Consider the following 14684-nt stretch of genomic DNA (forward strand, 5'->3'; position numbering starts at 1 on the left):
TGTAGGCAGTGACAGTCTCTGAGTACTCCTGGAGGTCAGTTGAGTTATTGTATGTGGCAGCCAGCTTAAACATTTCCCAGTCATTTGTGTCAAAGCAGTCTTGAAGAACCTCTGATGATCCTTCTGGCCACACTTGAATCTGTTTTTGAATTGGTTTGAATAGCTGAGCTGAATAGCGCCGTCTGGAACTCTGTTGCTGAGCCATGTTTCTGTGAACACAAAAACACAACAGTCTCTTACAGTCCTCTGAGTTGAACATTATAATCGAATGTAGTCCAGTTTATTGTCCAAATAGCGTACGTTATCCAGTATGATGGTGGGGATAGATGGTTTGTCTTTGGTTACCCCTCTACTGCTTCCTCTCATGCCGCTTGTGGCGCCTCCACTGTGGGCGAGATGCAGTAGTGGGGGTTGGTGATGGTGTAGGCCTCCGTAGCAGACCGAGATACTGCAGCTGTTGCATGCACGTAGTTTAACTGTAAAAATGCGGTTCTGCCGACATCGAGCAGAAACTCGAGACTGTATGCGTGCTTACAGACAGGTAGATGCGATGACGACGTAGAAAAACACTGCGACTCACAAGACAAAAAACACGAAAACACCGTTCTGTCAGGACAGAGAGAAGCCGCTGCATGTGTAATCGCCACCATGATATAATTTTTTTCAGCATGCATAAAACAGCATACAATACAAAAGACAATATACAAGAACAGTAACAACATACACAATGATCTGAAATATATGTGTGTTCGTTCAAAGAAAGGTTTTCCTATGAATTAATTAGAGAAGAGTCAATTTTTATGTGCATTATATGAATATTTTAGACTTGAGTAAGAGTTGCTCTGACCACATTCCTTTGAGCAATAAAACTTGTGTTATTTGATGTTTTGTCTTTGGATGCCATGGAACCAGGTGCCTGTTCTGCTCTTTTGGGGTGTTAGTTGCATTTCAAGGGAAGGGTCCATAGACCCTCATAGTTGGCCCTTTGGTTAGGTGAAGGGGCGTTGGATTTTATTTTTTAAATATAACAAATAGTTGTGTGTCTGATTGGTTCAAATGCTACACACCTCTGAACAGATCCAGATAGGGCAAGCATTGTACACACTCTGAATCACATATATTACACCACAGTTACAATCCTCAGACAATGACCTCAACATAGTAGCAGTTGTGGCCTAATGGTTAAAGAGTTGGACTTGTATCCTGAAGGTCACAGGTCCTAGTCTCGGTGCTTGCAGGAGTTGTAGGTAGGGGAGGGAGTTAATGAACAACACTCTCTTCCACCCCCAATACCCATGGCTGAAGTGCCCTTAAGCAAGGCACTGAACCCCCAGTTGCTCCCTGGGCACTGGATATAGCTGTCCACTGCTCTGGGTGTGTGTTCATTTCTAACTGCTGTGTGTGTGCACTTGGAGAGCTCCAATTCTGAGTATGGGTTACCATACTTGGAAAATGACACGACTTTCACTTTCAAATTCTTCACGAGAAGATTTTTTCACTCTTTCATTTACTCAGGGTTATTGTCATTCCAAAACTGCTTTTAGCGCTGGGTAAACAAATATTTCACTATAATACTAAAAGGGAGTTAGCACCACTTTTTACATCTAGTCTTTAGATTAATATAGAAACAGCAGTATATATTATTATTTGTTCCCTTCCGAGCACTGATAAAAATTTTCTGCTCGATTTCCTTAAAACATGTGATGATATTTTTTGCATAAATTATGTAGATCAAACAATACTAAATCAAACAAGACTAGTTTTCTTAAAAACTGCTTGATTTTTCTGGCTATTGAAAGAATGTTTACATATAAAGTAAACTTAATTTTAGTATTTCTTTAGTCATTTTTGTGTGCGTGATCTACATTACTTTAAGAGTTCTAAATGTGTATTCTTTATGTTTTTTTATTCAACCATATTCCAAATTTCAAGTAGGATCTACTTTGTTTTTCTAAATTTGTTAGTTTATTTTTAAGTTACATGTACAAATTTTCTAATTAGCAACCGAGTATTTCTACTGAAATTATAAATGCAAATAGGTAATTATTTACTATTTAACCACTGGTACTTGTCAACGGAATGTTAGTAAAATGTACTCATCAAATATGGAAATCTAGTTATTACATTACATAAAGTTGACATTTTGGCCATTTGATAATAAAACTGACAGGGTCAGTATAAAATAAATAAGTATACACACATACACACACCTCACAGATTAAGGCATTCATGATGGTGCTGGAGGAAAGCTTATTGAGTCAAAGTTGACAGGCTTTATTTTCTCAATTTAAAGAACATGCTCACAAAATATTACCTTGATCCACTCTATACATCTCAAGATATGCATGCTGTGGCCAAGGGTTACCCATACTATTAAATGGATCTGTCAGTCTCAACCTACCAACCAGATGTTTAACATTTCAAAATATTTTTTAGTTTTCAATAAAAAATGTAAAAATTACATTGTACAGCATATTTTCTATACAATTTAGATTTTTGTTCCTTAACCTGGCTTACACATAACATACTAATATGCTTTTAATATCCAAATCCGTTAAAGGATTTTTAGGCTGCATTAATTAGGTAAACCGGAACCGGAAACAATTCCCATAACATAATGTACTTGCTACATCATTAGAAGAATTGCATCTACGCTAATATTTGTCTGTTTCTCTCTTAATCCGAGGTCACCGTAGCCACCAGATCCAGTCTGTATCCAGATCAGAGGGTCACTGCAGTCACCCGGATCCAGTACGTATCCAGACCAGATGGTGGATCAGCACCTAGAAAGGACCTCTACATCCCTGAAAGACAGCCGAGACCAGGACAACTAGAGCCCCAGATACAGATCCCCTGTAAAGACCTTGTCTCAGAGGAGCACCAGGACAAGACCACAGGAAACAGATGATTCTTCTGCACAATCTGACTTTGCTGCAGCCTGGAATTGAACTGCTTGTTTCGTCTGGTCAGAGGAGAACTGGCCCCCCAACTGAGCCTGGTTCTCCAAAGGTTTTTTTCTCCATTCTGTCACCGATGGAGTTTCGGTTCCTTGCCGCTGTCGCCTCTGGCTTGCTTAGTAGGGGTCACTTCATCTACAGCGATATCGTTGACTTGATTGCAAATAAATGCACAGACACTATTTAACTGAACAGAGATGACATCACTGAATTCAATGATGAACTGCCTTAAACTATCATTTTGCATTATTGACACACTGTTTTCCTAATGAATGTTGTTCAGTTGCTTTGACGCAATGTATTTTGTTTAAAGCGCTATATAAATAAATGTGAATAAACTTGACTTGACTTGACTTAATATGTTCATTTGGAAACACGAAAATGTACTTATGTTCCACACACAAAATATTGCATTCGGTCATTCGGTACACATGTGCACCGTACCGAAAGCCCTGTACCGAAACGGTCCGGTACGAATACACGTACCGTTACACCCCTAATATTAAATCATCTTGAGTTTCACTCTAAACCAGGGGTAGGCAAGTTCGTTCCTAGAAAGCTGCAGTCCTGCAGAGTTCAGCTCCAACCCTGAAAAAAACCTTTACCTGCCTGTAGCCTTAGTAATCCTGAAGACATTGAGGAGCTTATTCAGGTGTGTTTGATTAGGGTTGAATCTGAACTCTGCAGGACTGCGGCTCTCTAGGACCAAATTTGCCTACCTCTGCTCTAAACTGTATTTACCTTCCTAGTTCCTGATTTAAAATCTGTGTTCCTTTTATAGACTTCGTGTTGATAAGTTTTTATCTTTCACAGTAGGTTCAGCAAAGGGCAGGAGAAAGACTAATAATTGCTGTTGTCAATTGGATTCCTTCTCTGCAATCAAATATGCCATTGTGTCCCTTTATATTCTGGTACTGCTCACCATATTTGGCCTCTCCATAGCAGGTAGGCATGTTTTATTTTTCTCTCTTTGTCATTGTCTGTCTTAAACCTTACATATTTGTTGGGCCGAATGCTTTTCCAGATGTTGGTCTCATTCATTTGACATTTAGCTTTAACATAATTTTATACTTTATTTAAATCATTATTTATTCTAATCAGGCAGACTGGTTCTTTCTTAAAATAAATACACAAAAAATACAATATTTAGACTTATTTGATTAAAAAAAAAGTTCTATGTATTTCTGGCAATATAATTGAATGAGTTTTGAAATGGAATGGATTTTTTAATTAAATCAATTATAATAGCTCCACTTGCAATGTTAGTCAATATGCTAGTCATTTAATTGCTGTTTTTGTTACTGTAGATTTTATATGTCATTGGCATCACATGTGAAATAGTGTTTGAGAAACCGCAAACAAACTTGTGACAGTAATGTAACAGTAACATAACTTCTGCAGGTGTTGTAAGAAATAGACAAATTTATATATATAAATATCAAATCAAATCAAAGTTTATTTATAGAGCACTTTTTAAAAATGACTATTGTTTTCCAAAGTGCTGTACAAGCATGATCAAAGTAAAAGAATTTTACACATAACATAAATAACAAACAATAACACTAACCAAATACATAAACATCTGCCATGCTGCATTAAATGCCAGAGCATAAAAATAAGATTTAAGACTGGATTTAAAAACAGCAAGTGTTTGGCACTGTCTAACATATAGAGGCAAGTTATTCCAAAGCTTTGTGGATGCAAAAGAAAAAGCCCGGTCACCCCTGCTTTTCAGTCTCGTTTGAGGTACAACAAAGAGTAAACAGTCATCAGACCTAAGTGCTCTTGATGGATCATGCGGTTGTATTAAATCAGAAAGCTAACTTGGTGCCAGTCCATTTAATGACTTATAAACTAAAACTAAAACCTTTAAAATCAATTCTAAAACAAACAGGAAGCCAATGAAGAGAAGCCAATATTGGTGTAATTTGTTTGTGCTTGCGTGTCCCTTTTAAAAGATGAGCAGCAGCATTTTCTACCATCTGTAAATGTGTCAGGATCATGGAATTGTTTCTATGGGTGTTTTCCCAGCTCCTATTGTGGTTTAACCCTGTGCTTTAACCGTTAACCCTCTGAGGTCTAGAGTGTTTTGGGGCATGGAGAAGTTTTGACATTTGTGCTTTTTTTTTTAGTTGCTTCTAAAAAATATACATGGCTAAAGTCTGAAAACACTGTATTCAGTACAAACTGGGGTACAATGATATGTAAATAGCATGCATGTACTTGATATTGTGTTTTTGAGAAAACAATGTTCATACATGTTTAGTAAAAAACTACAATTTTCAAGTCACTGAAATAAGGTCATAAAACACATACAGAGCATTTGTTCACAAGACTTTCAAACCTGGATCTTTTAGCCTAGAATTTTTTCTTCAAAACGGTGTGATCAAAACGGTGTGAAAATAATCTTTTTTAATCGCTCACATAAAACAATAGATTGATTAAACTTTTCTAAGACACTTTTTGTCTCAAATGGGTATGTGCGAGGAGGCATGAATGACCATGTATATTAGTGTGATTTACACCTGAGAAGACTAAGGCCTGCATAATGAGCAGCATAATGAGCCTTTCAGTCAGATGTGTGGCTGAGAGGTAAGAGTTACAAGAAAGAATGTAAGTACAAAATAAATGTATATATTTCTATGTTTGTAGTTTACTTAGAATATATTTAATTATCCCACAAAATAACTTGAGATTCACTTGCAAGTGCAGTTAAACAGTTTATTAGGAACAATCAAAACAGACTTTCAAAGCTGAATTTTTAGCATCATCACATGTGATCCTTCAGAAATCATTCTAATATTCTGATTTTCTACTCAAAAAATATTTATTATTATTATTATTATTATTATTATTATTAACGTTGAAAAGATCTGAGAATAATTTATTCATTTTTTGATGAATAGAAAGTTCAGAAGAACAGCATTGTTTGTAACATGATTATTGTATTAATCATTACTTGTGTGATAAATAAAAGTTTTAATTTCTATATATACTGACTCCAAGCTTTTGAATGGTATATTGTATATTGTTACACTTGGAGTAAGACTGGAGTAATGATGCTAAAACTTTAGCTTTGATCACAGGAATAAATTACAATTTAAAATATATTCAAAAAGAAAGCAGTTATTTTAAATAGTAAAAATATTTCACAATATTAATGCTTTAGCAAATGAAACTTTATGTATTTTGGATCAAATAAATGCAGGCTTTTTGAGCAGAAGAAAATTCTTTACAAAAACATGAAAATACTTACTGTTCAAAAGCTTTTGAGTGGTATTGTGTCATGCTGAAATATATAAATGATAAAATTCCCCACGATTAGTATTATTATCGTAGTATTATCGTTTCATATTTTTATTATCATTAAAACCATATTAGATTACTGTGATTTGAACAACTGGCAATAAATGAATACTGTCCAGCATAATACTGACAGCTTTGTACCGCCAGTCTGACAAGTGGGTCTGTGACCAGCGCCGTAGGGCTGATGGACCGGATGGCTGCTTGCCTGTGCTGGATTACCTTGACCCCTGTTGCAAAGTCGCGTTTTTATGCTGTATTGATTATGTGCTTTTGTTGCTGAGGTGTTTTTCCTGTTGTCATACTGTACTCCCAAAGGAGCATTGTCTGGGTGTTGGTTTTCTTCTTCTCGCTTCCCTAATGTTATGCTGTACCCTTCTTCCCTCATACTGTATTTCGTTGCCTTGTACCCAAATGTGCATTGACAATAAAGTTGAATCTAATCTAATAAAGCAGTCTCAGATGCATACAGCAGAGTAGTTTCGTTTTGAGTCAAAACAGTGCAGAAAAGCTGGGAGGTTGTAAAAGAGTGCTAAGGGAATTATTCAAATGAATATATGAATTAATTAATTATATGAATGTGATTTTGTCAGGAGCTAAGAGCGGATTACTTGAAAGTCAGAGCATTTAGATTTTCACTCGCTCCGAGAACGCTATGCCAACTCACGCATTAAACATAATTAGAGACGAGTGCGTGAGCTGAAAAAAGCATGTTGTAAATTGTACCGTTTGTTAATCTCCATTCAAAACTAATTTGCTGCTACATTGCTACACATCAGTGATGCGCGGGTTGATCCAAAATGAGCAGGTTGTTACGAGTCATCCAAAAATATTTTCAATGATATTCGGGTTGCGTTCGGTCTGGTCGTTTGAAATAAACATGCCAATTAAACCTTTATAATTTATAAAGTACTAGACACAATTTTGAAATACATAGGCCTACACTTTATTGGCTGAATAACTGGCGCGAAGATGATGCATGAGCTCAGTCTGCAGGTAGAGATGAAGGCGGCAAGAGAAAAGGTGAAGACTGGGGAGCAACGTGTGACGATCACGACCCAGTGAAACACAGGGAGAGAGAGATCCAAGTGCAGGTATGTTTTTATTAGGGTAATCCAAAACGTAATCCAAAACAAGCCAGGGTCAAAACCAGAAAACAGTCCAAACAAACAAACAAAGAAGGAACAGGAAGGGAACAGGAACTCGGAAAGCGAGTAAACTTCTCATAAATAAACTTCTCCTTATGTGGCGGTGCTACAATGCATGTATTTTACATTTAATATAAATTCTGAACAAAACTGATTTTTCAGGCATAGTGAAATAATTGAAGCTGAGTTTCTGATCAGTGGAGTGAAGAGTGGCATGGGGAGCGGGAAATGGTGAACCAGGGGCGGAGTGATTTTTGAATGCTTGAAGCGCAGAGGGGAAATTGTTGCCGCTCCACTCCGCTCACATACTCTGGTGGAATATGTGAATTTAAATATCCGTTTGTGTACTGTAGATGTTGTGCAGCGCAAATCCTTGAATGAATGTTCCGAAGTGAGGTAAACTTCAAGAGAGTAGGGAGCAAGGAACACTGTATAGAGCTCACTTATAATGAAATGATTATCTGAATCAGGTGTGTTAACCTGTTAGCCAGCACCCCCCATTATGGGACTCACAGCTGAAGGTGCCCTACCTAGCTTAAAATTGTAAAAGTTCCTTACTTCAGTGTGTTACACACATAATTTTGGTGTCGTTGGAAAGAAGACTCTTTAGGCTGTACTTTTTATCAACCATTATCAAGTTGATAATTCTCAAAAATATTAAAAGTTCTAGACACTGAAGTGCCTTGAACATTTTTTACCACACTGAAGACACTGAACACTTTATATGATATATAAATACATGAAATGAGTCCTGGAGCAATCTAGAAAAGTAATGGGTTGAAAGTCAAATGTCTCATGAGTTTCTATTTCAAATCTGAAGAAGATTTCATGAAAGATCTCATGAAAAATTAGATTCCTGCTAGAGGTCTTCATGGGTCCAAAAATTTGTGCCTGTACCCGAAAGAGACCCGTAATGTACTACAACGAACCAACCCAGACCCATCTATTATTTCAAAAGCTGGACCCGACCCATGTATATCCGAAAAATGCCTAACCAGTCCTGACCTGGACCCTTCTATTATTTGAAAGCTGGAAAGCTAACCCTACTGGACCCAATTGTCACATACAGTATTCCACCTTAAACTGCTATTACAAGTCAATAAACCTGTTGCAAAAAAATAAAACTTTTTGTCTTACCTAATTTAAGGTGCCGTAGTCTCTCTTCCTTGTACCTTACTGCCTGTGATGCATTACAATCCTCCGACAAGAAAGTTATCCATTTTATTCCTCTTGTTATTCCAAATCCAAGCTTTATCCACTCATTATTTCAGCTTCAAAAGTCCACTTGATGTCAGGGTGAAGGATGACAAATGCAACTGTGCACATGTACATTTTGACTCGAGTTAACTCGCATAATAACTTTATAATAATAACATAATGACATTAAAACTTTAAGATTAAAAGGTTAATCTACATTATAATAAACATGTGAGAAAATGTAAAGTGTGGTTTGGTGGTCGAAAGTCATTGTGTCCCTCACTGGTTGCCATAGAAACATGAGACATTCTTGAGACTGCACATGCGTGCTAGCTGGATCAAAATAAAATATGCATTTTAACGTAATTTGAGCATAATAGAAAGCATTAATGTGACAGTTTACCTCAGATTTTGTTGCTGATTTGGAATATATTTAATATGAGTGTGTCAAGTCTGCAAGCATTATTACAGTGCATGCACTTGCATTAAGCGACCAGTTTTATCTTATCTTAGCTTGCAGGTCCCCTATCTTGCCTCTCTTCTATTTTCTGTGCCTTCATCATATGTTATCTCAGTGAATAGAATGTCTGGAGGGATAAAGTTCCAGTTTATTATTGTCCCAAGCACAGTGAATGTTGTCTGCAACCTTTATCAGATTGGCTGTACTGTACTGTACATGTGTGTACTCACACTATGCACGGTTGCATTGTTTTGAGCCTGAGTGCAGTTGTCCCTCTCTACACTCCCCCACTGGCCTGCACTTACATTGCTTGTGTCATTATGGTGGAACTTTTCTTTAAGGAGAAAAGTGTTTTCACTAATAATAATAATAATAATAATAATAATACATTTTATTTATAAAATCTCACTCCCAATTAAAATACAAAGATACAACATAAAACAGCAAAATAAATTAAATCAAAACCCTAATCAATAGCTTAATCTTGATTAACTTTTTTTCTGACTTCCGGCTTCGCTACCATTCGGACGTCCTTTTCTCAGATTTTCTCAGATTTTTACTTCAGCAGCACAGTGCTCAAATAACGGACCCCCTATACATCTTGAGAACAGATTTGACTGCAAATCTAATAATCATCCATATGGGGAAAAATGATTTTTGGAAAGAGCAGTCAGAACTCCTTAAGAAGGACTTCAGTGAACTCTTTAAAAAAAACTTTGAAGACTCAAAGTTCAGTCATTCATCAATGGACCACTCCCAGCAAGGGGAACAAATATGTTTTCACAGAAGAACATTTTAAACAAAACATTTCATGACCTCAAACCTCAATGATGTTCTTATACTGTTCTACTAATGTGGCTGAGAGAATGTTCTTCATTTGTTGTCTTGAAACATTGTGTCAATGTGTTTTTGAGAACATTTTATAATCGGTTTCCTCAACAACATCCTCAACAACATCCTCAAAATGTTGTGGATAAAATGTTCTATCTTTGTTAGACCGTCACATTAAAAGAATGTTTAAAAAAAAAAAATTCTTCACCTCAAGCCTCAAAGATGTTCTTATAACGTTCCACTAATGTGGCTGAGAGAATGTTCTTCATTTGTTATCTTGAAACATTGTGCCAGTGTGTTTTTGAGAACATTTTATAATCTGTTACCTCAACATCATCCTCAAAACATCCTCAAAATGTTGCGGATAAAATGTTCTATCTTTGTTAGACCGTCACATTAGAAGAACATTTCAAACAAAACATTTGATCACCTCAAGTCTCAATGATGTTCTTATAACATTCTACTAATGTGGCTGAGAGAATGTTCATTTGTTGTCTTGAAACATTGTCCCAATGTGTTTCTGAGAATATATTATTATCTGTTACCTCAACAACATCCTCAAAATGTTGCGGATAAAATGCTCTATCTTTGTTAAACCTTCACATTAAAAGAACATTTCAAACAAAACATTTGATCACCTCAAGTCTCAATGATGTTCTTATAACGTTCTACTAATGTGGCTGAGAGAATGTTCTTCATTTGTTATCTTGAAACATTGTGCCAGTGTGTTTTTGAGAACATTTTATAATCGGTTACCTCAGCGACATCCTCAAAACGTCCTCAAAATGTTTTGGATAAAATCTTCTATCTTTGTTAGACCGTCACATTAAAAGAATGTTTTAAACAAAACATTTCATCACCTCAAGCCTTAATGATGTTCTTAGAACGTTCTACTAATGTGGCTGAGAGAATGTTCTTCATTTGTTGTCTTGAAACATTGTGCCAATGTGTTTCTGAAAACATTTTATAATCGGTTTCCTCAACAACATCCTCAAAATGTTGCGGATAAAATGCTCTATCTTTGTTAAACCGTCACATTAAAAGAACATTTCAAACAAAACATTTGATCACCTCAAGTCTCAATGATGTTCTTATAACGTTCTACTAATGTGGCTGAGAGAATGTTCTTCATTTGTTGTCTTGAAACATTGTGCCAGTTTGTTTTTGAGAACATTTTATAATCTGTTACCTCAGCGACATCCTCAAAACTTCCTCGAAATGTTTTAGATAAAATGTTCTATCTTTGTTAGACCGTCACATTAAAAGAATGTTTTAAACAAAACATTTCATCACCTCAAGCCTTAATGATGTTCTTAGAACGTTCTACTAATGTGGCTGAGAGAATGTTCTTCATTTGTTGTCTTGAAACATTGTGCCAATGTGTTTTTCAGAACATTTTATAATATGTTACCTCAACAACATCCTCAAAACATCCTCAAAATGTTGCAGGAAGAATGTTTTATCTTTGTTTACACTTAACGTTATAGGAACATTTTTTTAAATTATAAACATTCTTAGAACATTTTTTAAACATTACAGTAAAATGTTTTCTTTCAAACATTTAAAAATCTTTTACGGAATGTTAGCCAAAGTTCTGAGAACGTTCCCTGCTAGCTGGGTCTAGGGATTGTGCTGAAAGGTGCTCCACTCATTCTGTTTATCATTATTTACAGGCCTCCAAATACTCTGCAGCCTTTGTTGAAGAGGTCACAGAAATTGTATCAATGATTTCCTCAGAGTTTGACTGTTTTGCTATTACAGGGAATTTTAATATTCACATAGATAATGCAGAAAACAAAACTACAAAATAAACGATAACGGTTCTAAACACTTTTGACCTGATTCAGCATGTGCATGGACCCACACAAAAATGTGGACACACTCTAGATCTAATCATCAGGAGGGGTCTAAACATTTTATCCATTGTTATTAAGGATGTAGCACTATCTGATCACTTCTGTATTTTCTTTGATATATATTGATCTCTGCTACCACTGAATTTAGATCGGTCTCTGTCAGAAGGAGATTAATGAGAAGACTAGTGTGCTGTTTATGGAGGCTATATCTTTAACACCAAGCATTTCACAATAGCATCTTTAAAGACAGCCTTCATGCTTTTAATGTGTAACTAGCCGCAGTAGACAGAATCTCTACTCAAACCTTGTAAACAGTAACTTAACAACACTCATACTCTTTTTGCCACTGTTGGGAGATTGACAAACCCCCCAAGTCAGATTGCCGCAGAAATATAACTATGTCTATTTTTGAAGCAATTGATGGAAAAATTTTGTAAGAAATAGTGCAGCACCTAAAATCGTCAACCTGCTATTTTGACATACTTCCCACATCTTTTTATAAAAAGTATGCTTAACTTTTTAGAAGCAGATCTCTTAGAAGTGGTGAATGCCTCACTTCTTTCTGGCACATTTCCAAAGTACCGGAAAACTGCAGTTGTTAAGCACCTCCTGAAAAAGAGCAATCTTGATAAAACCATTTTGAGCAATTATAGACCAATATCTAATCTTCCCTTTATAGGCAAAATTATAGAAAATATAGTTTTTAATCAGCTGAACAAATACTTAAACTGAAATGGATACCTGGACAATTTTCAATCTGGTTTCCAACCGCATCACAGCACAGAGACAGCACTCATTAAGATAATAAATGATATTCGCTTAAATTCTGACTCTGGCAAAATATCAGTGCTGCTATTGCTAGATCTCAGTGCTGTGTTTGACACTGTTGATCATAAAATCCTACTAGAGAGACTGTAAAACTGGGTCGGGCTTTCTGGGATGGTACTCAAATGGTTCAGGTCATACATAGAAGGTGTTCATCTTCAATTCTCTCTTCACAGCAGTTCAGTCAGTGTACTGTTTGAGTAAATTAATTACCCCGGGATATTGGTTTGTTTGAACTCAGAGAGAGTGCCAGCCACATCAAAAAAGTTAACAGCTTAAGTGATTTGAGAATTAATGCATATTGGAGACGCGAACCATTTAAAACGATTCAGTTCGATTTGGTGAACTGGTTCAAAAAGATCCGGTTACATTGAATGATTCGTTCGCGAACCAGATATCACAAACTGCTTTGTTTTGAACTCTCTCACAACAGACACGGAAGAGAAGACAATGCTGAATAAAGTCGTAGTTTTTGCTATTTTTGGACCAAAATGTATTTTCGATGCTTCAAAAAATTCTAACTGACCCTTCTGGACATGGACAGTAGACCGTACACACAGTTTCAATGGAGGGACTGAGAGCTCTCGGACTAAATCTAAAATATCTTAAACTCTGTTCCAAAGATAAATCGAGGTCTCACGGGTTTGGAACGACATGAGGGTGAGTTATTAATGACATAATTTAGATTTTTGGGTGAACTATCCCTTTAAGCAATGGACTGATATTCCTTTAGATGTCTTTCTAGGAATTGATTTACAACATCCTGTTGCCTTTCTGAGGAACTCAACTCCTCATGTTTCAACCATGGTTCTGATCGAATCTTTAATTTGTCTGGTTCGGGTCTGATACACTACACAGGTCTAACAAAACCAAAATGCTACATGCACCAGAGTTAGCTGAGACCAGGAGGTCATTCATAATGCAACCCAAAGCGGTCTCAGTACTGTGCCCTGACCTAAACCCATATTGGAAAGGCTCTAAAAGTTTGTTTAATGACAAATGATAATGTAATTGTGCCAAAACAACACATTGAAGGACTTTAGCAAGAAAGGGAAGATTTGAAATGGGCCTGTAATTTGTTAGATCAGAGGTATCACATCCAGGCTTTTTAGAGACTGGTGTGATAGCTGCAACCTTAAGTTCACATGGAGCAATCCCAGTAATAAGAGAAGTGTTAACAATATTTAATATGAGGGGACTGATTGTCGACAGACACTCCTTAAGATTAGTATAGAAGACTAGCATCCCAGCTAAGATTAGAAGATTAGCTTCCGGCTTTGCCACCATATGGACATTCTAGCTTACTGCTCTGCGCTTTGCTTCTTATTTTTGTACTTTTCTCAGATTTTTCTAAGATTTTTACTTCAGCAGAACAGCACAGTGCTCAAACAACAGATTTTTGGCACAAACGCTAAAACTGAAAACTTTGGGACTGGAAAAATACTACAAAAAGAAGACTTTGCCTCCCACTGCTAGTAGCTTACATTCCGGAGACGGGATAACAACTGCCTACATTCAAACAGAAGAGAGAGAAAATGCCTCCTGTTGGATCTACTTGTTGCATGAACTGCTGCAAACTTCTTCAAAGGATTGTGATTCTTGAAACAAAGTTACTTGCTGGACTTCCAAAACAGGCGGAAAACTCAGCAGATCGTCTTCATGGACCACCTCAGCATACAGCCGGTGAGTGCCATGAATCTTCTGAATCTCAACAGTTTATACCAAGTGTAGAGGAACAAGCTGAAACTGATCGCCACACTAATCGATGGCACAAACAGGGAGTGAGACCCAAAGGAACAGGAGATATCAGATTGTCACGAGTTTCTCATATAGCTGCAGTAGCTTCCTCTACCCCAGATTCGACTATGACAAGGCTTGTAAATACCGGTATTCTAACTCCGCCTATGCATCTTGAGAACAGATTTGAAGCATTAATGAATGTGGGGAAGGAATCCCCAAATATAATTTAACATGGATCGGATCAGCCAGCAGCTAACATTGCTACTAACAGGTTCTCAAGGATGAGCAGACAGCGGCATTTAGCTCAGGGCGCAGCCGAGCCAAGGACTCTGATAGAGGGGGATTCTATTATCAGAAACATTAGTAG

At 36.7% G+C, this 14684-nt stretch overlaps 1 protein-coding gene across 3 annotated transcripts in view; it reads left to right on the forward strand.

Annotated features, from left to right (window-relative positions):
• Positions 1-14684, forward strand: part of scara5 (scavenger receptor class A, member 5 (putative)) — a 189506-nt gene that overhangs the window by 61805 nt on the left and 113017 nt on the right. For 2 of the 3 annotated variants that reach the window (XM_059513342.1, XM_059513344.1), the window contains exon 3: positions 3771-3902. In XM_059513342.1, coding sequence (XP_059369325.1) covers positions 3771-3902 — 132 coding nt within the window. The remainder of the gene's footprint in view (positions 1-3770; positions 3903-14684) is intronic. The other variant, XM_059513343.1, reaches the window with a different exon arrangement.

The sequence above is a fragment of the Carassius carassius genome, chromosome 27 (assembly GCF_963082965.1).
Source record: "Carassius carassius chromosome 27, fCarCar2.1, whole genome shotgun sequence".
NCBI lineage: Eukaryota > Metazoa > Chordata > Actinopteri > Cypriniformes > Cyprinidae > Carassius > Carassius carassius.